The 27,031-nt window shown below is 44.0% G+C and overlaps 4 protein-coding genes across 4 annotated transcripts; all 4 read right to left on the reverse strand.

Annotated features, from left to right (window-relative positions):
- Nucleotides 1-1,171: 1,171 nt before the first annotated feature.
- Nucleotides 1,172-6,955, reverse strand: LOC112875207 (flowering locus K homology domain-like). Its single transcript, XM_025938970.1, has 7 exons — nt 6,776-6,955; nt 5,751-6,247; nt 2,739-2,985; nt 2,351-2,499; nt 1,980-2,270; nt 1,702-1,896; nt 1,172-1,562 (listed from the first exon to the last, which is right to left on the reverse strand). The coding sequence occupies exons 2-7, from the start codon at nt 6,240-6,242 to the stop codon at nt 1,359-1,361; spliced, it is 1,578 nt and encodes a 525-aa protein (XP_025794755.1). The 5' UTR covers nt 6,243-6,247; nt 6,776-6,955; the 3' UTR covers nt 1,172-1,358.
- Nucleotides 6,956-8,490: 1,535 nt separating this feature from the next.
- LOC112872738 (subtilisin-like protease SBT1.7) lies at nt 8,491-8,997 on the reverse strand. Its single transcript, XM_025935802.1, has one exon. It carries the CDS (start codon nt 8,995-8,997, stop codon nt 8,491-8,493), a length of 507 nt encoding a protein of 168 aa, XP_025791587.1.
- A 3,605-nt stretch (nt 8,998-12,602) lies between these two features.
- LOC112877518 (iron-sulfur protein NUBPL) lies at nt 12,603-16,213 on the reverse strand. The gene is made up of 8 exons (XM_025941839.1): nt 15,998-16,213; nt 15,758-15,881; nt 15,096-15,218; nt 14,098-14,195; nt 13,816-13,942; nt 13,654-13,739; nt 13,233-13,358; nt 12,603-12,968 (listed from the first exon to the last, which is right to left on the reverse strand). The coding sequence occupies exons 1-8, from the start codon at nt 16,022-16,024 to the stop codon at nt 12,798-12,800; spliced, it is 882 nt and encodes a 293-aa protein (XP_025797624.1). The 5' UTR covers nt 16,025-16,213; the 3' UTR covers nt 12,603-12,797.
- Nucleotides 16,214-17,630: 1,417 nt separating this feature from the next.
- LOC112875078 (calcineurin B-like protein 3) lies at nt 17,631-24,225 on the reverse strand. Its single transcript, XM_025938775.1, has 8 exons — nt 23,732-24,225; nt 23,515-23,597; nt 23,348-23,407; nt 22,649-22,757; nt 21,803-21,855; nt 20,514-20,594; nt 19,564-19,676; nt 17,631-18,070 (listed from the first exon to the last, which is right to left on the reverse strand). Exons 1-8 carry the CDS (start codon nt 23,850-23,852, stop codon nt 18,013-18,015), a joined length of 678 nt encoding a protein of 225 aa, XP_025794560.1. The 5' UTR covers nt 23,853-24,225; the 3' UTR covers nt 17,631-18,012.
- Nucleotides 24,226-27,031: the final 2,806 nt, after the last annotated feature.

Genomic DNA, 27,031 nt, shown 5'->3' on the forward strand with positions numbered 1-27,031 from the left:
AACATGTTCCAAGCTCTAGGCTCTAGTGTCCATTGTTCATCGATGGGTATGTTAACTTGCCGAGTGCTAGCTCTGCTTTGTATTCAATCAACTGTGCAATAGTCCCACGCACATATATTTCTTCTGTTTCACGCAAGCCATACTTTTCTAGTAGTCATTTATTCCCAAAATTTCCCAATTTCATGCTTTGGTAATAATTTTTTATCCAATATAGTTGAGTTCCTCGTGGAGTTTTAGGTTTAGAGGGTGTTTGGACCCAAATGCTTATATCTAAAAGTGCTAAACTTTAGCCCTACCTCCTCCAAACAGGAGTGGTAATGGGGTGGATTAAATTTTAGCGAAGACTCAAAAATTTTAGCATGGGGTATGAGTGCTAATCGGTGCTAAAGTTTAGCATCAACTTTAGCCCTTAGTTGCACATCCTGTATTTCAGGTGCTGGAATTTTTTTTCTATTGTCTGAAGCAATGTAATCAATGTTGATCCCTAATATTGCACATGTTTCGATTTTCTCTCCGTTGTTCTATATTAGCTCATAGGCAGATGTTGCAGAAGTTATCATTCGATGTTTCAAATGTAGATTTTTTGTACTACGGACCGTCACCTGAAAATTACACTTGAAATATAGTAACTCTCTTTATACTGTGCAAGACAGTTCGATGGGATTGCAATCTTCACAACTGTGTCTGTGCCTTGGTCGGTTATGGCACAATTGTGTTATTTGAATGTTTTGAGCAGACAACCCAACACAGTTCGTCGCTACTGTTTCATCTTTTTGCAGACCAGAACTCTTGAATAGCCGTCCGAAAGTTGCAAATTGCTTGGAATGTTCCTCAGCAATAATGCCCTGTGATCTGAAATGACGGGAAATTTAGTGGAAGGTCGGCACATGTTTCGTTCTCCAGTTGTAACAAACCTTTCACGGTCACATCTCACCGATCAAAAACATTTGAGCATCTTTAGTTTGTTTTGTCCCCAAGTTAGTCGCCCATACATATGTGCAGCCCGACAGAGAAACATGCGGATAGTCTCCAAGTAGCAAAGCTATGCGGTCTGAGGCAACGGGTAACCAGTGGCCGCACCACCATGTAGCGGGTCACGGTCATTGCAGTCTCAGTATCAGCTGGCGGTACGTGCTCCATGCAACAGAAACATTGGTGTCGACTGCATGGGTGGACCACGAACATACCCCAGAACACTTATCAAACATGCACCACATAAACGTGTCTCTAATGTAAATAGTCTTTGTCAGACACCAAGGTAACAGGAGGGCATGCCGCACTGCGCTGTCATTATTCGGCAACAAATTCCTTACCATAACACAAGAAGAAAAAACAAACCCTTGGCTTACTGCTAGTGCCTAATAACCATAGCTGGGAGGGTAGGTCGGGCCACCGTAGCTCCCTCCGTTGTACTGCGGAGGTGGCCCGGCGGCAGCCGAAGAACCATAGGACGGAGCACCTCCATATGGTGGTGGGTAAGATGGGTAGCTCGGATCTACTGGTGGTGCTGGAGGGTTAGAAGCCGGTGGTGGGCCTGGGGGAGCAGCTTCTGCCATGAAATTCTGCAAGTAAAGGGTCAAATTAGCTAACAGAAATGAGGTCAAAGGAATGTGTGAAACATGTTTTCATAAAAGCTAATTACGGTGCAATATAGCATACTGAAAATTCCAAAAATTAAAAGCAGATTAGCATACACAGTACCTGGACCAGTTGCTGGGCCGTTTGAACTTGGGATGCAGTCCCAATTATCTCCACAGTCATCTCTCCAGGTGCACCTCTGCTTTCTTGAATAGTTACAGTTGCGCCACTGTGCCTGCGGATATAGCTGATACTAGCACCAGCTGCCCCAATCACAGCATCAGCATAGGCAAGGGGAATGTGCATGTTATGTGTCACCTTCCAAAATACATAAAAATCAGTAGCTGATTAACCCAAATAAAAGCACATATCATCTTGAGAACAAGTGCAATAGAACCAACCTGAGAACCTGCATGAGAGGGTGGTTGATTTCCTGCAGCAGGAACACCGCTTGGTGGGGCCTCACGTCCATATGCAGAAATACCATAGTGTGGCTGCTTTTCCATAGGCACAGGGGGGACATCAGGAGGAGGATAATAATTGTCTTGCGGCCTTGGAGGCATGAACTGCGGATTTCCACCGAAACCTGGACCACCTGGAGGTAGGTTTGGAGGAGGGCCCCAGGGTTGAGGAGGGCCCCAATGCTGGGGAGGTGGCATTGGTTGCTCCCTCTGCATACTGTGCATTTTCATCTGCAGAGATAGAAACTTACAATCGTCAGACACTGCATGCAAGACACTTGTTGCTGACAGGAATGCAAGATACCACTTACATGTGTTTCAAATAGTGGAAGAACACTGCGGTCGACAAGAAACTTTCTTAAGTGACCTGCTATCAATTCCACTGCTTTGTGGACACCAAGAGATTCGCCTTGTATCTCCACAACTCTGTCATCATTTAACGCGACAGGAGGAACATTCTCTGAAGAAAAGTATAACACACTGAATTAAAACCACAGACATTAATATTCACATTGAAGGATCAAAGCACAAGTATTTACATGTACTGCAATTGAATTGGTATCACTATTTTCTCATACTCACTCAACTGAGTTGCAGGTCACAACATATAACTACGAATGCAATTCAGGCAACATATCATATATCCGAAAGAGGAAGAAATCCAGCATATGTAGAATAGAAAAAAATGCAAAAACTTACCAACAATTCGTACAGCAGACTTTGAAGAATCTTGTATGGATTTAATAGTTGCTCCCTGCTTTCCAATAAGGCTGCCAGCTTGCGAAGCTGGCACTAGAAGTCGTGTCGGTCCGATATTACCAGCACTTCGTTGAGGCTGACCAGATTCACCATCTGAACTATCAGTTATTCTTTTATGAACTCTAAGTAAGCCATCCATAGCTGGAGATACCGGTGCATCTGGTTCATCCTTTGCTGAAATCATTACCTTGAATGGCAAAAACGATAACATTCACAAAATTAATTAACAGTTAAAAAGAGATATTACCAGAGAAAAATATTAATATTGCTTAATGATTAGAACTAGATGAACTCAATGAATGGCATACAGTATGATGATACTATCATTCACAAATATATGCGTCAGGAACAAGTATAATGAAACTTTACCGATTGGGTTATTTACTGGTACATAATCAAGAGATCACATTTGCACATCAGATGCATCCAAGTTAAATGATGTCTCCCTCCACAAAAGAAATAAACTATGATTTTACTGGAGTATGGTTAAATAAGGACGTCAAGTATACATTTACCACCTTGAACTGCATAAAGTTATTCCCAAATATCATGAGATGATATCCTACTTAATCTCAGGTTTACTTAGTTCATACTACAATAGTAATTGTAGCAGTCAGCACACAGCAATAGATGCATCTGATGCTGAAATGGCTTTACAGACAGGAGCTCCCAAAAGTTCAGAAGAGCATTCCATCCTATGCATTTAGTCAACAGTGGTGTGCAGTGTTCAAGAAGAATGGATAATCAGAAGAATCGTTTGTTATTCAGTTAGCAACCTTCTTTATAAAATTTACCCCCTTCACCAATGGCTATTGCTTCATTATTTTAAATGTGTCAACTTGTTTTATTTGTCCTCCACCAATGTCCAATGAAAGAATAAATGTGTTTCATTCTCTTTTACTCACTTGTTGGATAATGTATATAGCATGGTATTTACATTTTCTTATAAAAAACTTAATTCCAGAAGACAAAAGAAAACAAAGAGTTCCATAACAGCACTTCTCCAAATGTAGGCATTTTTATACTTTTCAAGGCAAATTTAGTACCAATAATTTTAAAGTTATGAAGTGCATGTGGTATATTCATTTACAAAGCAACTCTTCATGCATTTTTATCATTTTCCCTTTTCCCTTTAGTAATTCACTTGTTCCTTTTAGTTCAAAAAAATAAAAAAAAGGACGTGGAATTACCAGATAGCTTATGAAGCATCTTGAAAGGGATCTTCATCCAATACTCAAATGACCTATTCATATTTGCAGCACAGGAGCATAAAACTGGACTTTCAGAACCATGTCAGTTCACCCATTTCGGAAAGGTTGTTATGTTTGGGACCTTAGACTGCAGTCACAACCTGCAAACATTAATCTGTGTTATCATTATCAAAGCTATTCAATTTTGGCCTTTGGTGGATGGTCATATTTTGTTCGAAGTCAGTTTTTGAGCTACTCCCTTTATAGTGGATAACTTAAATATTTTTAGCTTTTTGAGTGTTGTCAAGATATTAACTATGTTCCTAAGTTGAATTGTGGCACAGCTATTAAGTTCCAATTAGGAAGTAAGGATACTCTTGACTAAGTCTTAGCAAAGATGTAACAAACTATAAAAAAGAATCATGTGACAGCTCCAGTGTTTGATAAACTGTGTGACATTGTGATTATCAAGAAAAACGGGTCCACGTAAGTATTGCTCTGGACCACTGGTAACGAATTGCTTAGGGTAGGACAAATTTTCAGCACACAACAAATGCTAGACTACATAGTGTTTGTTGCAGATTACAGGCCATCTCTACTGCTCATGGATATACGCATATAAAGAAACAAAGGTACAGATTTGAGTAGAAGTCTGAATGGAAAGGGCACCTAAAACCTGCATCCCTATTGAGATACCTAAAACCATGTTACCATGATGCTCCTTTGCATCACTACAATTTAATAAATTTTAAGTATTTGGACATTTGTTGTGAGTAGGTTAAAACTTTATGTAATGTATCTTATGAGATATGACATGCTACGTGCATGGTTAAGACCTGGTACCCAATTGTATCCTACAGTTCAAAAAGATGGATTCAATTCATAAAGTATTGAAGTGAATGTCAGAGTTGATAATCATACGCTAAATAATTGTCATTCAAATGCTTTTTATTCCTATGTAAATACTATGAAATGTGTGTATGCATATATTATATCCACTAAAGACAATGCAATCCAAATTAATTCCTGAAAATAGATCGGATAAGGGCTAAGCACCACTGCACTGCATAATGCATATCCCTTGACGAGACATAGAAGAATCAAACCCATTCCTTACACAAAGATGTTGATTGCTTCCATTATTTCCATTATTGTGAAACTTTTCCAATATAATGAAGCACATTTGATACAATATTCAAACCCACACTAGGTAAGGAAATAATACCAGTTACAGTTAGTGCTGCAAGCCCTCAGCTAAGATGGAACAAAACAGTTCTTAAATTTTCAAGAAAATTGCAGATTTTGTTTTTAAGATTCACTAAAGGAAATTCAGCTGTTCAACTAACAGCTTTCTTTCTGTTTTCCCCCATTACCATGATGCTTTAAGGTGCAACAAGAAACAACATAGTCCAACTCCAGCTTTCAGGCCTTATTAAGCACACAAAAACCCTTCCAGAAACCCAGATACCAAGATGAAATGACTAAATGTGAGTTTTAATTACTAAGTCAATATATCATATATTTGCATATGTTGGGCCACTAGGAAACTAAGTAGAGGAGTATCAGCATGTACTTAGCTGATCACTTTGTACCTAAAAATGCATCATCCAAGAAAACAAACTGAACTTCATGCATGAACCTGCTACACCTAATGACACCACGACATAGTTACCTAAAAATATATCACTTAGTAGTTTCATTGCTGGCTGAAGCAATGAGACTACTAACTTTTAATCAAATACACGATTCCATGGGCACTTACTGCTCTTTCTGGTACACCAGGTGGGCCATCAAGTATTTTGATGCGCGCTTTGGACTCCTCACACATCTTCTTGATAAACTCCCCTTTGCGGCCAATGATAGCTCCTACCTTCTGGGCTGGAACCAGTATACGAAAAACACTCTCTCCAGGCCAACCAGGCCATCTGTTATCTTCAACATTAACCTGCGAGTTGTCCTGTTGACTCGCATCCCCACTGTATGCATTCTCCAGCTCTTCCTGGTAAGAATTTGCCGGCTCCTCATTGTACTGATTCCCGGTTTCCTCACTGTACAAGTTTGCCTGCTCTTCATTGTACAGATTCCCAGACCCATCATCATATTGGGCACCAGGCTGTTCATTGTACTGGTTACCCAGATCTCCACCATATTGCTTGTCTACATCCTCATATGGGCTTGGCTGTTCTCCGTCGTAAGGATTTCCAGGCATCCCGCCATCATCGTGTCCAGCAAAGTTCTCTACTGGCCCATCCATATTTTCTAGCCACAAACGAAAAGGCAAATCAGTTAGAAATCACAAGTCATGTAAGTATCTAAGTTTGAAACGGATCCAAACATATAAAACCACATCAGAACAGATAGTGCCACCGGCATCAGAACAGACACTGGCACCCGTTAATCAATCCGAATAGCAAGTATCAGGCTGCGGGCGCATAAGCAACTCATGATTACCACAACAGGCACTCGGCCTTAAGTCCAAATCGAGTTCATTTCTTCCCCCCATAAAACAACTTCCCCCGAACCTGCATCTCGCCATGGGCCCATGACCAAACAAAAATCTGGTGCCCCAAATCAACGCAGGGTACACTAATCGGTACACGCCGAACCCTAAACCCCAAGCTGCGCGACGCGCCGTCCCGGCAATAGTCCGATCCCTTCGCTAAAATCGCACGCACAAGCCACGAGCGCTCGGAATCTGCCAAATCGCACCCGCACGCGCACGGGCACGGGCACGGGTCCGAATCACGAGGGGGTAAGTGAAAGGGGGAGACCGGGAGAGGGCGGTACCTGAGGGAGGGGAGGGGAGGGGAGGCCCGAGGCCACAACCCCGGCGAGGAACTGCCGCCCGGGAGGCGAGCTAGGGCCCTAGGCAACGACTCGGGGCGGCGCGGGATTCGGGTGCGACGAGAGGAGCGCTCGTGTCGCGGAGACCGGAGGCGGAGCGGAGCCGTGCGGCGTTTATCACCTGCTGCTTAACGGAATAAAGGTAGACGGCCCGGCCCGGCCGCAGTACGAAAAGTTTGCCTGGGATGTCAGGGTAGGTGATTTCCCTGGCCGTTCGATCACGGCAACGGACGGCCCTGGTCCATTCGAAATCCTCTAGGGTTGCAGTCCGTCTGATCAAAATGATTTATGCAGGTGTGCAGACGCCACGCGTTGTTAGGCGAGCTTTTTGTCAATTTACTAGTTTAAACAACTGGCCTCGTCAGATTACCATAATAAGCATTGTCATTTCTATTATTCTTACTACTTATCTTTTTACCCTTCATCTCTCCATCTTATCTGATCTTCAACTTCTTATTCCTCTCCGTCCAGACCAAAGTCTCCATCGAAAGCCAGCCATCCTCCGACGAAGAGCGCGACGAGGAGGTGCCTGCAGCCGCACACACCCAAGCTCGTGCGTGCCGCCCAATCACACTTGCGCCGCTTGAGCTTGAGCTCACCCGGGAATAAGCAGCTAGCCGGTGACACTTCTCTTCCTTCCCCGTCATTCCTCTTCTCCTTCTATGTGGTTGTGCCACCGTGCCGAGTCGCCTATGATCCTCCCTGCATCCCTCCTCCACCATGGGGCCGCGCCATACCCTCACGCGCCTCCCTCTTTTGTGTCACCCATGCTCCATCCTCTGCGCGAGCTCGCACCCATGCCACGCGACGGTTATGATGACAAGCAAAAATGAAGAGCGGGACACGCTGTTCGATTTGCCGCAACAGCCGGCGGAGAAGAGGCTTCTGTGCACGACAAAGGTCAAGCGCCGCTGCCTTGTGTGTGCCATGGCCGCTGGGAACAAGGTCGCCTTCCAATTCACGCGGCGCACAGAGGAGGAAGATGGGGAGGAGGTGGAGAAGAAGAATCTGACAGGTGGGGTTAGGGGCAAAATAGTTGTAGTAGTTGGATAATCAAAATGGCAATGTTCCAGGTGGTAAATGAGCGAAGCTAACCTTTACATAGGTGAAGCCGGTGGTTTGGACTGGCAAATCGGTAAAAAACACTTTTTGAGCTGTGAGTAAATCCACCACGTCAAGGAATGTCTCCATGGAATATGATGCAATGGTCCTTTCCCTATACGACTATACATGTCGTCTGAAGTAAAATAATTAGGAAAATTAGGGATTGCTTAGGAGGGGCTCCTCCAAAATGACTTAGTCAAAATCGACGAAGTCGAAAATACTTACTTCATCTAGCTTCTAGCTTATTTTAGTCTGAATCTATAAAATACCTTAATGAGTGTCTTAATTTACACAAAATTAGTAAAATCAAAGTTGGAATAAGCTTGCCAAACAGTATTTAAATCTTGTTATGTTCTCCTCGCGTAAGCTCATGATAAAGCTATGTCCTGACAAATACAACACCCTCATGTCACATTACCGCTTTTCATCCATTGAGTTATTGGTGGGCTACCTTTGCTGCATGTTTGATCGATCCTTTATAATGCAATATGTTGGAGTCATCAGTCCTGACTTTTTTTACCCCTTTGTTGATCCTGTCCCAACCAGTACATCCTTCAAAGGCCATGCTTGTCGAGCAGTTCCACTCTAACTAAGCATTGGATCGGATTACCTCCATCGCCACAGGGCCGGGGCGCGCCTCCGGCGCCTGTGTCTGCTCTCGCCACAAGACGTCCCTTTGGCTTAGCGGCGGCACCAGGGTTGACGATCACGTCCGGCTTCAGCACTCCGGCCGACGACACGAGGCTCGGACCCCGCGACGAGAAGCCGACGACCACGGGCGCCGGCTGGACGCCCGTCAGCGTCACGCCGGGCGATATGATGGCCATCGGGTTCGCGTCGGACTCCCCATACATGAGCCACGGCGCGCCGTTGGCCAGCGTGCCTATGCCCGGGCGCCCCTTGTTTCCGGCGGAGCATGCGAGGAAGACGTCCTTCTCCATGGCGCTGTAGGCGCCCGCGGCCATGTCGTCCTTGAAGTAGGCCGCGAGGTCGCCGCCATCGACGCCGGCGGAGACGGCCGGCGTGTGCACGTTGACACCGTCCTCCACGGCAGCCTCCATGGCCGGCCGCCAGGATGTCCGCGCTGTTGCACCCCACGGCCCAGCACGCCTTCTACGCCGCGACGCGAGCGCGGGGCGCCATACCATCCTCCGGAGTCACGTATGTCGAATAAGGGGGAGAAGCTCTCTCTGTAACTGTAACCGTATCCATGTCCTCCAATGACCGGCCTCTGCCGAACGTTAAGATCAACCAAGGCCTGTTCGCTTGCAAAAAGAACAGGAACGAGAGTTCTTCTTCTTCCTTCTTGTTCCAGCGGTTGTGTTTTCTTCTTCCTCGTCTTGTTTTCCATGGTGGCGTCCAGGAGCGGGTGAGCAGGCAGGTAATAACACGCTCCAGTTGAAAGCGCGGGGGCTTGGATACGGAACCCGCCGCGCAGGTGTGGCCGGAGGAGCCGCCGCCGGAGCAGAGTTTTAGCGCGCTCTGTTGACGGATGAATCCGCCGGTTGCATAGCGACGGCCGCCTGTGGTAGCGCGGCCTCATGCGCCGCCGTCTCGCTGGCCTCGAGAGAAGGGGGTTCCTAAAAATACCCAACCAGATAATTTGCAATAACACCCCCAAAATGGATCGCGATTATGGATCACGATCCAAATCAGGGGATTTTTCGAAAACGTAAGAGTAAATATTTATAATGATACCCCTAATTTGGATCGCAACTATTAATCACGATCCGATATTGTTTTCATAAAACCCCCTACTTATTTACAAATAGGCCCTCCGTCGTTGCCATGTGGGCAACTTCACCCTCCTCTCCTCTCCGCGATCCAGCGCCGCCACCGTCCATCCGCTCCGCTGCAAGCGCAAGGCTCGATATCCCCTCCCCCTCCTCAAGCGCTAGCTCCAGCTCTTCGCTCCCATCCATCCCCTACCTCGCGCCAAGGAGCCAAAGTGCGCGCAATCGCCGCAACCGAGTCCGCATTCCAGGTACGCCGTATGCGTACGCCTCGCCGGTGCTGCTTTGATCTGTGCGCCGCGCTGAGATGCTGCCTCCGGTGGCGGTGGGTGCCGAATGGTGTGGGCGTCCAGCGAACATCTTAATTTGGTTTACTTGTGGACATTTGCACTGAAAGAAATTTACGCATTCGTTTCTTTTGCTTCACACTACATTGTTTCAGCTTAGCAATTGTCTGCAGTGACATACTTCACCATTTTCAAGTTCTATCCTAAGATCATTGGTTACTTGGGTGCATTCATTGCCCAGAAAATACATAGAAATCAGCAGCAACTCCTGTATCTGTGTGGAAGGATCTGATGGAGAAAAACAAAGTCCTGTGTGCCTGACTGAATATTGAGCATTGCCAAACGTAAGAAATATACTATTGATCTCTATCTCATCAGTTCCAGACTTGCAGAGCAATGAGCCCATGACTAGCATGGGTGCCAGAAAGCTACAGAGTTGTAAAAATCCCTTTGAAACATGAAGATATTATTTATGGCAAATCTTACAAAAAAGGATTCAAAACTGCGGATGCACGTGAATCATGTTTGCTTCTTTGCAACAAGATGTCCGTTGAAATTATCCAACAGCCTTTCTGCAGAAGCGGCGAATCTTGTTGGAGGAGGGTTTGTCTCTTGTTGAATGGGCATTTGACCTTTTCGTGGGAAGGGTCCTGCACTCCTGCAGTGGTCAGTATGTGTTTCTTCAGATGTAATGGTCGTCTGAATCCGGAGATATATGCGTGCAGGTGGTAGTCTAGGGTCACATAGTATGTGATTCCAACTCTTTTTTGCTGGTAACCCCAATGGAATTGTAGAAGCTCTGTTATAGCATTATCTGTAAAAGCTGAGATGGTTTTCTTATCTTAAGGAAAAAAATATTTTGTTCGTTATATGCCCAGAGAAGTAGAGCTTTTGTTAGTTTATGGTAGGCCGTGGCAACAGGTTAGATGGAGCTGGTGAGAGTGTAGGTCTTGCAAGACAGCAAGATGATGAACTATGAATTGTAAAGCTGGTGTCTTTCAGTTTTGACAGGTGCGAATGTTCAGTTCGCTGTTGCGAATGTTAAGCTCTTCTTGATTTCTAAGGGAAAAGAACAAACAAAGCAGAGCACCACTGCCTGCTTCTGGAGTCGTTTGTGAAGCCATGTGAGCTTCCGTGGTGCCAATGCACCCACACTAAAACAAAATATCAGTGCTAATAGCCATGCATCTGACGGAAATGCACCTCTCAGCTAAAAACTATGCACCCAGCACCCCCTCTGCCCAGCCTGTCAACCGTCCAGCACAGCACCAAGTCTCATGACCAAGACCAATCCCAGGCTGAATTTTGTGCACAGTCATGACATCGATCAATCACAGGCTGCGAATCATCTTCGTCCATGGTGGATTGGTGGTTGTGGGGGAGGAGGAGGAATTTGGGTTGTCTGACTTGTTCTGGACGCTGAAAGCTTCAGCCCGACTGCAGGTTGATGCTTTACTGTCTGAACCTATCCATTTCCATCAGGGATCGTATCATCGAAGATCATCGTGGATCAGGAAGCGGTGTGAATGCTCGCTCCGCATGCCCAACAACTGTCTTCCTCGTATTTTCATCCATGGTGGTGGCGGCGACCAGGCGAAGGTGAGCTCTGACAGTTGGAGGCGGCTGCTTGGGTGACAGAAGCGGCAGCGCGTGTGTAGCTGATGGTGCCGGCGTTGGATCCGCAGTTGATTATGCTCTGTATACGACCGGAGGGGCTTGATGCATCGCTGCGGCGGCCGGACGCCGGCGGCATATCGCCGGCCTGGACATTTTCGGAACCCCCCAATCGCGATTATTAACCGCGATCCAATTTAGGGGTTGTGTGTAAAATATCCGGACCATCATTTTGCACCCAGACCTCTGAATTGGATCGCGACTATAGATCGCGATCCGAATTGGGGGGTTTTTGTAAAATACCGGGTTGTAATTTTATATAAAGCCCCCTGATCCGGGATTGTTTTATAAGCCCTTTCCTCCAGATAGGCAGCCGCTCCTTCTCCCCGTTCGGCGATCCGCCGCCCTCTGTCCACTGCAAGCGCAAGGCTCGGCCAATCCATGCCCTGCCCATCCTCAAGCCCTAGCACCAGCTCTTCACCCACCTGCCCCCGCAGCAAGGATCGAAAGCTCGCGCATTAGCCTCATCGGTGTCCAGGTACGCTTAGGCCTCGCCAATCCGCCACGGCGCCGCGCCGGGACGATGTGAGGCCTCCGGTGGCGACTTCCGCCGGTGGAGGGACGCGATGGTTATTCTCCCTTAACCCTCCCAAGACATACTATGTTACAGAATACCTGAGTGATTTGCTTGATCATACCTGAGTGAGGCGTCTCCCAACGCAGAACCAACCGACGAGCAATGGCGTGCGCATAAAACGATTTTGACATGTGCGGCATTATCATTTTGAAAACTAGTGATAGCGAAAACCTAATGAAACTAGCGACATGGCCATTACGTTGCTTTTAAGCAAGGTTTTCAACATCTCACCATGCCACTTGTCCACAACCGGCACTCAGCTTTCAGCTGGTCAAAATCCATCAAAATTTGGCTATCCAAAACCCTAGCAGTGAGTAAACCAATTGACTCATGGCAGATCAATGAAATAACCTAGGACATGTTTAAGCCAGAGGCAGCATGTGGTACTCGGGGCATTTGACATCGCCTAAAGATATGCCGGAATTTAAACAGGGTGAAAACTGAGGTCACACGTGCGTGTCAAAGGCACCAAAGCATTATTTGAGTACAAGTTCCAGTACAGCTACTTGCAACAACACTCTACTTATCAGTACAACATTCGCCGGCATAAACACAAAATAGTTAGACAAGAAACAGGGCGGCCTGTGTCCTCAGAGCAAGATTTCTGGGCCCTTTTGTCGCTCATTTGCTAGCTCCTTAAGCCTCTCAGTCACCTTCTCAGCAACATGTATGTACGCCTGCGCCGATGCAGAGTTTGGTGAAGATATGACGATAGGCTTGCCTTCATCTGAACATGTTCTGATGCTGATTTCTAGAGGTATCTATTGAAAAAAAAGTGGAGTTTTGTTGATCAGATATCATAAGTATATTTACAGATGAACATAGATAAACTATTATCTTCAACATTCATCAGATCTAAATAAACAACAGAATGTCCCCTATATCGCAAGTAGTAATAATTAAAGCAACAGTTGCATGCTCCCAAAAAAATCAATATTTTCTAATAAAAAAAGACACAGAGCACAGTGGCCATAACTGAAGAAATTTTGTGCATATTCTAATCAATCGTAACAAGATTCACTCACCTCACCAAGTAATTTCATATCCATTTCCTCCGCAGTTCTCTTGGCTCCACCTTCCCCGAAAATGTACGAATTCTCACCGCATTTTGGGCACTTAAAGCAACTCATATTCTCTACTAATCCCAAAATCTGCCAAAACAAAAAACTCAGTTCTGCTGGGAAGACTAGACATACTGGAGAATGGTAAAGGAAACATGAAGCTAAATATTTTCCATTTGTAAAATGAAATATGCCCTTTTCAGGTGAAAGTGTGATGCCTTCAGTTGTTGAGCTGGTATGCAATTGACTACAAAATAGCATCATGTTGAGTTTCGCAATGGAAAAAAATGAAGAGGAAAGAGAATGTAAAGTTGTAAGTTAAAAATAAAAATATATCTGAAAATAATATTAAAATAGGATATGGACAAGCAGTTAAGAACTATACAGGAACTTGAACTTTACGGAACATGTTGGCTCCTCTTCTAGCATCAATTAGAGCAATATCTTGAGGAGTTGAAACAATTAATGCACCTGCAGAAAACACATGGGAAAAATTCAAAAAAATTCAAACCAACATTTGCAACTTCATAGCCAGATGTATATATACCAGATAACCGAAGCCTTTGTGACATTGATAGTTGAGCATCACCAGTGCCTGGAGGCATATCAACAACAAGAACATCAAGATTTCCCCAAGCTACTCCCCTTGTCATCTTCTCGAGAGCACTCATTACCTGATACAAAGGGGGAAAAAGCAGCATTGAGAACATAGAACTTAAACGTGCCAAAAGAACACAAAATTCGAAATAAAAAAATCACAGTATAATTTACAGGAAAAATGTCCAGTAAGGATACTGAAAAGTTAACAGAAGCACATGGAAAGACAAACCATAGGACCTCTCCAAACAATTGGTGCATCTTTGTCAACCAGAAAACCAATAGACATGCATTGCACTCCGTGGTTCTCAGTTGGAATCATCTTCATGTCTGTAAACAAAATATAGTCACGAATTTACAATGAACCCACAAGGACAGACCATGGTTGCAACCATGAGCAAAATGACACATTTGTATTTTTTTTTTAGAAAAAAGTCCATCTTTTTCATTGACATGTTAGAATGATAGTATCCAGGAATTATAATGATAGACAGGGAATCATAAGGTCAGGCTTGTCAGATTAATTGGCAGACATCTTTTGAAAATAATGCAGAATGCTCTTCCAAAAAGCTATATTCAACTTATAACTCAGGTAATATAGAACTTGAGACTGTGATGGATGCAAAATGTTTTTGTCATGTAAATTTAAGAGTGCCTGGAGTTTAGTTATTGAACTGATTTGTTCAGAATGTAATAAATTTGATTTGCAGTTTCAACTGAACCAAAACTACTGCAATGAGCTAAATTTCAATCATTTAAGTAAATGGAGCTACCTGTATTGTCTAGTCAACATTTAGGCTAAAGAAAGTAATTTGAATACTAAAAGTAAACAAAGTAAATTGTTTTACTTCACCATATCTGGACACACCTAAGCAATCTGGCTGCAGGATGAGAAAAATAGACTACAGAACAATAAATAACCACTAACCACAAGTCTAGAAAACAGACCTCTAGCTGATTCTTTCAGCATAGAATTAACTTGTGATTTTACATGAGAAAGGTTACATCAAATCGACCTTTCTTCAATTTCTCTGGTATAATTCAGTTTAGATAAATAAAAATTGCAGATGGGAACTGAACAAACAGCATATTTATTAGTTAGAATATGGAAATATGACGCAGCACCATGATAAAAAAAAGTACCATAACATTGTCCGCTTTAATATAAAAATGTCCATTTTGTCTACTCTATGAGACTATGACTTGTTTTGAAAGAGATTTAACTGATACCTTCACTTACTTCAGGCTTGGCATGGAGATTCATCATTGTGGGAATTGATGGACCATATATGTCAGCATCTAGTAAGCCAACCTTAAGCTTAAACTCCTTGGAAAGTGCTACAGCAATGTTAACTGCTCAAAAAGATAAGTGCCAAGATGAAGGTAAAATTTGAGGTAAAATGTCCCATGCCATGATGTTTACGCACGAGCACTGTAAATTCACAATCTTTAATTAGATCAACTCATGAAAAAAGTGGGCTTCCCTATGCGTGTGGACTACCAAGAAGAAACATTGCAATCGCTAGCCATATAGGGATTACATTGTGCAGTAAAGCAGAAATTATGCACCTTAACCATTGGTGTCTATCCTCTCCATACACCTATTCATATCTAATGGACAATTCGTCTAGCACCATTTCTGATTTCTCATTCAAGATAGTCAATTGGAAGAGTCTTCAATCTAGCGGTATTTCTGCATCGATGTGAATTCACAAATCATAACTCTAACTCATCGCCCTTCACAACCTTGCCCACTAAGACCATGTTCGGATTGGGGGTATTGCTTAGGAGACTTTCAAGATTTAATTGGATTTTGTACCAAATTCCATGGATTTGGATTGCGGAACCATGTTCCCAGGCAACTCCAGCGTGCAGAAAAGAAAGTTGGAAACCTGCAGTGGTCGACTTGCCGACTCCGCCTTTCCCGGAGGCGACCGCGATGATGTCACCTACGCCGGCGATGGAGGGGCCGCCTTTCGCCAAGGCGCTGTAGGATCCCCTACCTCCAAGCGAGCCCTAGACAAAATGAACTTTAACATTTGGAGAAACTAAGCAAACAATTTCGGGGTCGAACGAACACAAAAAAAAAACTGCGGATTTGCAGAGCGCTTCTGGTGACTCCCTGGCCTCACCGCGCGACGAGAGGCGATCCGGAGCATCGAGAAGATATTATTATTCCACTGCACGGCGAACAGGGGGGCCAATCGGCAGTGGCTGTAGGCAGCGCGGAAGAGGAGGAACGGTGGCGGCGCGGGTGGCGGAGTTAGGCTGAGCCCTGAGCCGTGGAGGAACTGGATCGGCTGCCGTAGCCCGTAGGCCGGTAGGTAGTTGCCGAGCCAGAGAGACCGAGACCGGGAGACGTCTGCGTGTATCACGAACCATCCGATCTCAAACCAACGCCTCGGATCCTGCAGATACTGCCAGGCGCCGTGGGGTTTTCGCGCAAAATCGCCTGCCACGGATAGCAAACCGTTTGATCATGGGCATCGTGAGCTCTTTGTTGCTACTGCTTGAACTGCGATGTGTATGCTCCACTATTTTGCTCAATGCTTATACGTGATCCCTCGAAGCCGCTTCAAAAATTTTCTTTAAAATAGACGTTGTGGTTCCTTAATTTTATCCCAACTTTATTCTGAAGATCAATTTCGTCAATTAACTTTCAAATTGGCCATTATAGTTCTTCAATTTTTATTTTAAGATCAAACTCGTTCTTATACTAATATTATACTCCATAATAATATGATATAAATAAAAATATCGTTTTACCCATGGTTTCCTTTTCCCCTCCTCAATTTTCACCGTGTCACTGTTCGCTTAACTTATAGTGCTACGTAGTTACGCAATAAGCAACTTTAATTCTCTCTATGCATTTGCAATATAATACGATGCATGGGTAAATAAAATTCTATGTTCCAAATTAAACACTTGTGATGTTTAGCTCTTAAATAAATTTAGAAGGGGAAGGAGCTAAGGGTAAAGAGGACTTTTTGCATAATATTAGCTTAAGGATGTGTTTGACAAAAATGAAAAACGAAAGTTGGAGGACTATATTGGCCAATCTGAAAATTGAGAGATGAATTTGACCCTTGGCTCAAAGTTGGGGGACTAAAACGGCTATTTTGTCTTTTTTTTTCTAATTAAGCTGCATTAGTGATACTAATCTGGATTTAAAGTGAGCAAAATGAATCAGAGTTGCCGGATCCTGTCCAAATCTGAGGGAAAAAACAACTTTAATTTGCAGGACTTGGCCTTCCATGGCTGCTGTCGCCTCTATTGAGGTTGAGGCTATGCAAGGAAGACCTGGACACGTTCACAACTTCACATGAGCGGGTTGGAGTTCATTTCGTTCCCCGGGAGACAATGGGTGCAAAAGAACACTTCCTTCGCTAGATTTGGAAGAAGAAAGTATTATTTGCCCAACACAAGTTTAGCCTGGCATGAACTATCAATCGTGCAAAAGTGCAATGCCCCATCAGGTTTGATATCCTTGCCCAGCTGACCTGTCCTTGCCGAACACATGTTCTTTGCAACCGAACAAACCAGAAGTTGACCCGTCTTCCAACCACTCCAGTGACCATGTCATGCATCCATCAGATCAGAAAATAAATTTCAACAAATCTGCATACGAGCAGTCACGTACAGAGAAACTGACTACAACTTCCATATGAACCGGGCAGGTCTCAATTATAAATTGCAAGAATTAAACAGAACAATAAGGTACCTGTTCTAAAAAAGACAGTCGCCATTGTACGTATGACAACAGAATTAATCGAATCGGACTTGTCTCAAGCAGTCGTTAAGTATAAATATACAATATAATACTTTCATGAGTAAAATACAATTCACTAAAGGGGAAGTTCAGCTGCAGCTTTGTACACCAAGAAACGTTGAGTCAACAACCAAATTCAAAAAAAGAAAAAGAAGAAGAGGGTGGGGAGGGGAGGGGGATTTCAGCCAGAATTTTGAATAAAAACAAGAAACGAAGCGTTATTAACAACAAAGGGTTTGACTTCCCAAAATCATCATGCAACTTCGGAACGCTATGGCATATGCTGAACCTTCAAGCTAGCATTGGAAAGCTTGCTTAACAAAGCACTGGGACTACCTTCTGATGTTTCATTGGGGGCAAAAATAGGATCTCATAGCTTCATGTATCATCAACCTGAGAATGGAAGACAAAGCTTGGAAATGTAGTTGTGATGTCCCTGCCCAGCGACATTATGATTAGAATCTGAATGTGAACTTTGAGCTAGGCAGAGAACAATAAAGAGCAAAAAAGAAATAATTACCAAGACCGAGTTAGAACATAACAATTTCTCATGCCTCAAAGTTAAAAGTAAAAAGTAAAAAGATATGAGATGATGACTAGATAACGGTTTGCCATGTCCCTTCGAATCAAGCACTACCACAAAACAATTTGGTTGAAACTGAACCATTAACACTAATTCCTAAATCATTATTCAATGCCTGTCCCTTGAGTGATAATTAAAGGCCAAATGCCATGGAGAAACCAAATACATGGCTTCTTTTTTGTGGATGATGTTATGGCCATCGTTCATTACTTCATCGTTGACTGAATTTGATATGTCAGCAGAACCCTTCCTGTCATTGACAACTTCAGAATTACCAAATTAGAAAAATGTTTAGCTATGCCAATCAGCTGCTTGTCCAGAGGATTTGCTGCCTGCCAAAGTTGCCTAAGTGGAAAGGCGATTTACTCTCACCAGGTGGAAGATAGTGGTCAAAGCATTCCCTTCAGCCATGGCGATTTATCAATTATTGGCTATGAAAAGTGCATAAATGGGTGATTAAAGTATCTTATGACTAAGTCAATAAGGATGGCAAGTCCTCTTCATGGAATAAAGTTTGTCTGCCAATTGAAGTTGATGACTTTGGTGTCCCAAATTTTTCGATAGATCATGGTTATGCGCTAAGATTGGGATGGCCACAGACCGTAGTTCAAGCTCCTCTCCTTTCTGTTTCCATTAATTTTTATTTGTCAAAGAAGTTCTTGGAAAATTTTGTCGAAAATGGTTCCTAGGTAAATGTTTCCTATGTCTAGAAAAGTTATACAAGATGCATCAGGTACAAGATACTGCATGTGTAATGCAGCAATAAACTCTGCTGTCTTTGTAAAAGTTGCAAGAGCAAGTCATAATTCTTCCGGTTAGTCCCAGGAACAACTGACCCATTCAGGCCACAGGACTGTCCCAGGCCAATGAAAAGTCTAATAGTGAATAAGGATCTAGAACCTAGTTGGAGAGGAAACATCTTGAAATGGAAAAAGGATCCCTCTAAAATAGGGAAGGTAAGGATAGGTTACTTAGCAACCCACTTAGAATCTCCTCAATATATATAGAAGCCTCCTGTAACCTTTGCAACATAAGCATAAGTAGATTGAGGGCGTCTCCTTCTCTCTGCTCCTGGCTTGGGCACCAGCCCTCTGTGGCTACCGCTCTCCTGCACTCCCCAAACCCTAGGTCGCCGACCACCTCCTGGCCACCGCCTTCCTATCTTTATCCCCCAATTCTCCCCCAAATCCCTGCTCCAATCTCTAAGAATGTATGCACATAATACCGGGTCTTATCTCAAGTATCATTCATCAACATCAGTACGTTACTATCTATTTTCAGGAAAAATAAACGACCAATTAAAAAGTAAACAGTCAACTGTGCACAAACAAGTTAGTATTTCTTACTTGAGGTACTGAAGTGTCATGTTTTTTAATAACGAGGGATGCCTCAGTACTAGATTGCGCCATTCTTCTTTATCGATTTTCCCATCATGTTTTGTGTCTGCCTCCTCGAAAGTCTTGTAGCAAGAGAAGAACACAAATTTAACAAAACAATACAATTGCACACAATGGGTCAGTCAGTTTACAATGTGCTAGTACTTGTTCAACAATGTGCTATTACAAATCCACCTTTTGCAAAAGACACTTTATAGTAACTAGAATGTTTTGAAACTACGTCATAACCCAAGTCTGTTAACTCAATCAACACTGCAAATCAAATAGGCACTAGTGGTTATAGCCATCCATTTGTGTTATTACAAAAAAGTGTGTTCAATGTATCAACTAAAAAGTAATGAACACAACCTAAGATCTTTATTCAATAAGCATCGACATATATTACTGAATGACGGCCTCAACTTAGCAGGACAGGTAAAATCATGTGTCAACAGAAAGATTCTGTTATGGTCATTCATTCACAATGACACTACCTTACAGATAAAAGCCAAATGGCATTGCTTAAAGAGGTTAGTGTGTAAGGAGTTCAAACATGAATTGGGGTGAGAGGATATCAGGGACTAATTCTTCTTTAATCAACAAAAGGAATACAACCAAAAACAATACTAATCTCATTCTTTTATTACCTAACAGGTAGATGATAGATCCAACAGAATTATGGATTATATAGTCCAATAACTTGACAAGATTAGCAGACATAAACTTCTACCAAGATTAGCAGACAACCAACTAGGAATCCTCTACTGACTTGCCATAAGGTGATGCTGCTGTCTAGACTCCCTTCTTAATCTAATTTCAAACCTCCCTAATAAACTAAAAACGCTTAACTGGGTACGGATTCTAAATGGCAAAAAGTAAATGGCTAGGCAGTATGTGAAAACAAAACATTTCAGGTGCACCTTGTCAATGATGCTCTCTATAACTTCATCTGAAAGATTCATTCCTGACTCAGCAAGTGTAGCAACAACCATTTGCTTAACCTAACAGCAAAAAAGAACGAAATCATTAAGATACAGCATGAAAAAGATGATGATCAGTGCATTTCTTTTATAAGCAAGCATAAATAAAAGCACAGGAAAGTTATTCTGCTCAAATGAAATAACAGCAACTTTTAACAACAAAAAATGTAATTCCTCAGCGAAACAAAAAGTAAGTGTAACTGTGCAACATATGTCTCATAAACCATGCCAATCTATGGAAAATTTGCAAAAGAAAAACAACACCTAGATTAGATTTTCACTGTATGTTGGAGGCAAACTAGTTCAGCTCTATGGACCAACCAAGCTATTTTGGTAGACCAAACAAATCCACTTCCAACAACTTTACCATAACACAAGCCCCACATCAGCACATGAGACAGCTGGTTGGCCAAGTGACAGAAGTCAGATTAGACCCAGCATGGTATAGTTTCAAACAATGATATATTAGTGGGGGATAAAGTGATAAAAGAGTTGCAGGGTTAAATCAAACTCTGACATACTTCCAGGTGCAGGGTTAAATCAAACTCTGACATACTTTCAGGTGAATTATTGCAATTATGTTTTTATTTGTAAACCAAGACCAAGCCACCGCGTGCTGTTGATGTAAATATGTGGCCATCCGTTTCGTTAACACCTCCCAACACTCTATATTGACTAAGCCTCCCTTAACAAGCATGACAGGAATCCAAAGCTCCTAACTTTTTTATTCACAAGTAAAACATAACCGCCCAAACCCCCAACCAGCAAAACCAAAAAAAAAACAAAAAACATGAGGGTGAAACCAGTATACAAGCAACAACAAAGTCTTGTCCCAGGGATGCTAGGTAAGGCTGGAGATGAGATACAACAAAAAAAAAACAAGTATATAGGATGGACACAAAAAGGTTGTGTATCAATTTGAATACAAATCTGATTAATGTTAACCAAATCCATTGCAATAAAAGTTCGGTAACCAGTATTTAACCGGATATAATTGGGTGACTGTTTGGTAGTTCTGGATATATGTGACCATCACTGACTAGAGAAGAAAAATGGAAAACATAAACTGGTCAAAATGCAGAACAATAAATAAAGAAAACTGAGTTGAACAGAAAACAAATGGAAACTGACAGGGTAGATACCCAGTGTACCAGCTAATCACCCAGGTTGTTAGATGTGCTACCTAATAACCCTTATCCTACCAACACGTTATGTTTAGTAGCAAATACCTCTTGTCTTTCAATGAAGCCTTGTTGCTTGAGGTCATATAGCTGGAAAGAAACTGCAAGGATTGTAGAGACAGCTCTAAGATTTTTTCCCCCCTCAGTTACAAACATATAAAGAACAAAAGCAAGAGCAATACAGATAGGGCACGAATGTGTACTAAAAACAAACACACGGAATTCTCTTATTTTTCTGCATCGATATGCAGGATCAAAGAACCGAACTAGAGAGAGTTACAGCCTATATTGACATTCCATCCGAGAAAGACCAAATATTTAAAGATAGCATGATGGTCCACATAAGGGAAAACTTTTCAGTATGGATTACAACTAGTAGCTTCTTGTTGCACTCGTAAGTCTGAATTACTTGTCATTTCAGCAAAATGCACACGGAACGAGGCAGATGAGACTTTGCCAAATGCTTGACATGATTTTCAGCTAACATCTCAAATAGCACTATCAAACAAATAATGGACAGGGCATTTGGTGGCAAATATTGCATCAAAACCCTGAGCATCTACATGCAAGGCAGAATCAAATTCATAAACTGGAGAGTACTTAACTACTTTTGCAAATTAATCACACTAGGTAGCAACTAATCTTCACTTTGAGTTGTTTAAATGCAACTAGTGGTCACATTCTGGCAATTCATTAGTTGTTCAAATAACTAAATTTTTCATGCAGAGTGGCGGCAAAAATGAGTAGTTCTTCTATAATAAACCATGTTCATGTCACCTTAAAGGTATCTCTTTGTTGTTTTGAACAGAGTAACATAGTGCGTGGCTACCCTAGTCTACTGCTTTATTTTGGACTCAACTGTGGAAATGCCCTAATTTTTTTTTGTGAACTTACAGTCAATCTTCTCATCAAGAGGAGCATTGGGATGGAATACTGAGAGCGCACGGGCAAATTCCTCGAATCCTAGAATTCCGTTGTGTTTTGTGTCAAATAAATCAAATACCTGCAAGAACAGGGGTAATGGTAAGGGCAGTGTATTGTCATACAAGATGAAATAAATGTTATGTATCAACATCCTTCTAACTTGAATACTTTTCATATTGGATACAGTTACTGGCATATGAACGCAGCGTGCACAAATGATTATTGCAAATTCTGTTTGGAGGGCTTATGCCAGGGTTTAGATGGTACAGATGGTTCGGATGGGACATGTTTTTGTGAAGAAAAAGAAAATTTTAGCAAGTGTAGTGTTATGTTCTTGGCATTATAGCTTCAATCCATACATGATTATTTTTTAGCAACTTGTAGTGGACATTCTATCTGCTTGTTTCACTGATCATATGGGAGTGATGAGAAATAAAATACAAGTAAAAGATGAAGGCAAGAACGAAAAAACACATTGCAGAGAAACCTCATATGCTAAGAGAACCTACACGCCCAATCAATAAGTCGACTTTCCAGTTCCCACCAACCCCCAAGATCTCGTGCTCCAGAGCATTGAGGACCAATATACAAAATGGCGCTATGGTATTTTTCATGCACAAGAAGTACACTGAGCAAACAGTGAAACAGAAAAATGCAATGTAGTCTTACACGATCAGCAAATAAGCTCTCCTTCTTACTAGTCTTGAACAGCGCCAACTGAAACTCCTCCTGCCATGACAAGACAAGATCATCAGGAACCGATCACTCGTCAAGATCATATGTACAGACACACATCGTTCTATTCCCGAGAAAGTTCCCGGCCTTTACCCACTAACCTTGTTGATCAGCCCATCATCAATCACGGCACTGCTGATCTTCTTGAACAGCTCATACAGCGCCTCGATCTCGCTCACGCTAACTGCAAGCACAGCCGCACACGCAGACCACGCCGTCAGACAGAGGAGAGAACACAACTGGAAATGTAATCGATCGCGCTGCCCGGAAAGGAGCGGCGGCGAGGTGGGGGGAAGCGAAGAAGCGGCCTGGACGTACAGACGGTCTCCCTGGCGAGGACCTCCGGATCCTCGAGGCCCTTGGGCTGCTTGAGGTCGATGTCGCAGCACTTGAGGAGCACGCCGCAGAGGTGCTTCACCCCATCCAGGCACTGCAACATGGTGACGCCCGCCTCCTCCGCGAGCCAGGTACCGGCGGGCGGGCAAGGGATCGAGGCGGAGAATCCCGGCCGGATTGCGGCGGCAGGCGCGGGATCGGCGTGGCGGGAACGGATCGAGGCGCGCGGTTCGACGGGTAGGGTTTGGAACGGGGGGGAGCCCGGGGCTCGTCGCGATTGGCCGCCGGAGGAGGGGCTCAGGCAGTCGCCGGGCCGTTGCCGCCGGCAGGTGGTGGTGCGATCGCACGGATTGGGGGATTTAGAGGAAGAAAGAAGAGGATGAAACGGTGGAGGTCTTCGCGTTTGTTTTGTTTTTTTTTCCTTCAGAATTTCTTTCTTTTCTGTTCTCCTCTTCGGTGCTCGGTCTGCCACTCCTCTCAGTTCCGTGCTGTGAGCCTATTGTTTTTTCTCCTCTTGTTTATTTTTTTCCCTGTTCGGCATGTGATCCCGAAACGGACGGAGGGAGATGTCTTGACTTCCTGCTCCCTGATCCAACGCTGACGGTGCTCTCTCTAATTAATCACGTTTGATGCAGAGACCGGGAAGGTGGTTAATTAGGCCGAAGCTGGATTGAGTTGCTTCCTTTATAAAACAAAGTAAATCATATTTGGCGTTCTAGAACTTCTTGGAATGTTTGGTTTGACAAATAAGATCGTGCATCGTTATCTCACTTCTTAAATTCTTTTTGATTAGAGAAATGGAATGGTTTAATTCGACTCCACCTCATCCGTCCTATGCACATACTTAGTAAAAATATGAGTTGCACTAAAATTTTGTGGGATCAACTCGCGATGGACCACCTCGTCTATCATGAGGTGATTGCCAAACTAAAGACGTACTCCTCAGATGTTCATTGTTGGGGTGCATCTACTACCATGTATACGGAAGAAAGAGGGGAGTTACTGCCTGTCATTCGGGTGATTCCTCATTGAATTGTCACTCACTTTTTGTCCCATAGGATCTTAACACCTCAACAGCACAACAAATAAGAAAAAAATGATTGATACAACCACTAAAGAACATCCAAAAACAGAATAAAAATCAGAAATGAAAACTCTACCCGGATGCTCATAAGAATGTGCATGCGTGTTTATACACGACTTTTGAAGAAAAAACAGTTGAAATGACACAGATCATGGGATCATGAGAAAACGAAAAGCAATGTTCGGGCCCAGCCCAGTAGTACAGGGCTTCCCACCGGCCGGGCCGGTCCACTCGCAAGCAGGCCCTCCGGGCGCATTGCGTATGCGTTCCTTGGATGCGCCTTGTGCTTAATTAAGTTAAGCTGCACGCTAATCGCCACCTTAATTACTTGGTGAGTATATCCGTAGGACGAGCCCGGCCGTGCGCAAGCGCACATTGTACGAGAGACGGCCGTTCGGTCGCCAAGAGCAGCTGTGAAGCTGCTGGTTGTCTAGCTTGCCTTGTTGTATTTCCCCCCTTCTTCTTCTTCTTCCTTTATTTTAGCTTGGTTTTTGTCCAGTTCTAGTTGCTGGCCTTTTTGATTGAACAGGTCCAAAAAATAATTAAAGTAATGTCTTACTGGCCACGACAGCAGATTCTGCGCGTCTCAAATCTGCGGAGAGACAAGCCCGATCGCCTCGATCTAACCATCCAAAAATGATGAAGCTAGTGATGGACAGGGATAACAGTATACGAACAGACAAAATTAACTAGAGGAGGGTTAAGCAACACGACGACGAGGGCAGAGATGACGTGTCATGGGCCCATGGCTGCAGGGCGCATTTTATTGGCAGCTGGATTACATTAATCCACTGATCACGGGTGCATTTTATTGGGGGGCTAATGATCGGGATAAAATGATTTCCACGGATCCATTGATTGTCCCGTTTCTTCCGCGAGCAGATTACCTGCAAGAGGACTGAACAGAGAGAACCTAATCCGTGGTCTCATGGTGTGGTTAGGTAAAGGTGCTACTTAACTATATACGCAAATTATTTTACCATAAAATTAATTTGACGTTGCACATAGATATTTCTACAAACTTGATCAAAAATCTGTGAAGTTTAACTCAGAACAAACCTGCTAAAGTGAACTATAATTTAAAACAGAGAGTGTCCGCGATGGCAATAAGCCACGCATTCATGCAAACGCCCGTAAGTTTTCCCCTCACGCTGGAGTACAAGTTACGCTGCCACTTACGTACGTGAGGCCGTTCGCCCACATCAAACGGGGAAACTGGAGCTCCCTCCAACGACGTATGAAACTACTCCATCGCTCGTGTCGTGTGACACATAAAACTGATCGGCCGACGAATGGCCGGCCGTCGTCTTCGTTCTCGATCAAAGCGTGCGTGGGTCCTACTACCCCTCGATGGATCCGGTGCAAGGACACTCCGGCGTTGGTGTGATGTGAGTTCAGACGCTGATCTATCTAACCATCTGTTCTCTGCAAGCAGGTGCTCATCGGACCGGGAAAGGAGAGATGCTTCTTCGCGCCGCACAGCTTGCTCGATCTCGACCGGTCTACGGCGGCTGGTGCTTCGCCATCCTCCTCCATCGATCGCTATAGCAACACCAGCACTGCCGGAACGGCGCGCGCCGGATTCCACCCAACCCACCAACAGCCCAGCCCAGCACACAGCACCAACGCCGCTACCACCACCAGGGCTCTGAAAGCTCGGGTGATGCGGCGCGGAGCTGCCGTGGGCAACGGCGGCGTTCGATTTGTATGGCAGAACGCACAGAGCACCAAGACTTCCACGCATCTGTCACTGTTGTGCCGCATAGCCGGATCGATCTGGTGGATGTGGATGCGACGCCGCAGGGCCAACCAGACCCCTGCCCACGGCCGTCGCGTTCGGGGTTCCTATCTTACCAACCGTCCGCTTCTGCGGCGATTGACCTTACCACGCCGGCGACGGCGACTGACCCCGACCTGACCGACCTTCCCCGGCCGGAGCAGGAGAGCTAGCGCATCTCACCGCAGGCCCCCAACCAACTCACCTCAGCTCGCCCTCACCCGACCTCCCTCTCTCTGGCTCCCCTCCCCAAGGCGCGTGGTCGCGAACAGAACCACAAGGAACCGCGCCCCGCCACGGACCGAAGTCGCGTCGCGTCCTGCTGCGTCCGTGCTCGTTCTCCAAACACAGCATTTACCGTCTATCACTGATAATTCCTCCTCGCCATCTTAATTATCTCACTAGTTGATGCTAACCACTC

This window comes from Panicum hallii, chromosome 9 (genome assembly GCF_002211085.1).
Source record: "Panicum hallii strain FIL2 chromosome 9, PHallii_v3.1, whole genome shotgun sequence".
Classification (NCBI taxonomy): domain Eukaryota; kingdom Viridiplantae; phylum Streptophyta; class Magnoliopsida; order Poales; family Poaceae; genus Panicum; species Panicum hallii.

What these genes read in the sequence shown, in the direction of transcription:
- LOC112872738 (XM_025935802.1), bottom strand. Translation starts at nt 8,997, where the DNA reads ATGGAGGCTGCCGTGGAGGACGGTGTCAACGTGCACACGCCGGCCGTC.
- LOC112877518 (XM_025941839.1), bottom strand. Translation starts at nt 16,024, where the DNA reads ATGCTCCGGATCGCCTCTCGTCGCGCG. An exon ending in GGATCGCCTCTCGTCGCGCG is followed by an intron (nt 15,882 to 15,997) that starts GTGAGGCCAGGG and finishes CATTTTGTCTAG; the next exon opens with GGCTCGCTTGGAGGTAGGGG. An exon ending in TCCGTAAAGTTCAAGTTCCT is followed by an intron (nt 13,359 to 13,653) that starts GTATAGTTCTTA and finishes TTGTTTTGGCAG; the next exon opens with ATTTTGGGATTAGTAGAGAA.
- LOC112875207 (XM_025938970.1), bottom strand. Translation starts at nt 6,242, where the DNA reads ATGGATGGGCCAGTAGAGAACTTTGCTGGACACGATGATGGCGGGATG. An exon ending in CTGGTGTACCAGAAAGAGCA is followed by an intron (nt 2,986 to 5,750) that starts GTAAGTGCCCAT and finishes TTGCCATTCAAG; the next exon opens with GTAATGATTTCAGCAAAGGA. An exon ending in GTCTGCTGTACGAATTGTTG is followed by an intron (nt 2,500 to 2,738) that starts GTAAGTTTTTGC and finishes ACTTTTCTTCAG; the next exon opens with AGAATGTTCCTCCTGTCGCG.
- LOC112875078 (XM_025938775.1), bottom strand. Translation starts at nt 23,852, where the DNA reads ATGTTGCAGTGCCTGGATGGGGTGAAGCACCTCTGCGGCGTGCTCCTC. An exon ending in GCTTCATTGAAAGACAAGAG is followed by an intron (nt 20,595 to 21,802) that starts GTATTTGCTACT and finishes TTTTGCTGTTAG; the next exon opens with GTTAAGCAAATGGTTGTTGC. An exon ending in TAGAGAGCATCATTGACAAG is followed by an intron (nt 19,677 to 20,513) that starts GTGCACCTGAAA and finishes TCTTGCTACAAG; the next exon opens with ACTTTCGAGGAGGCAGACAC.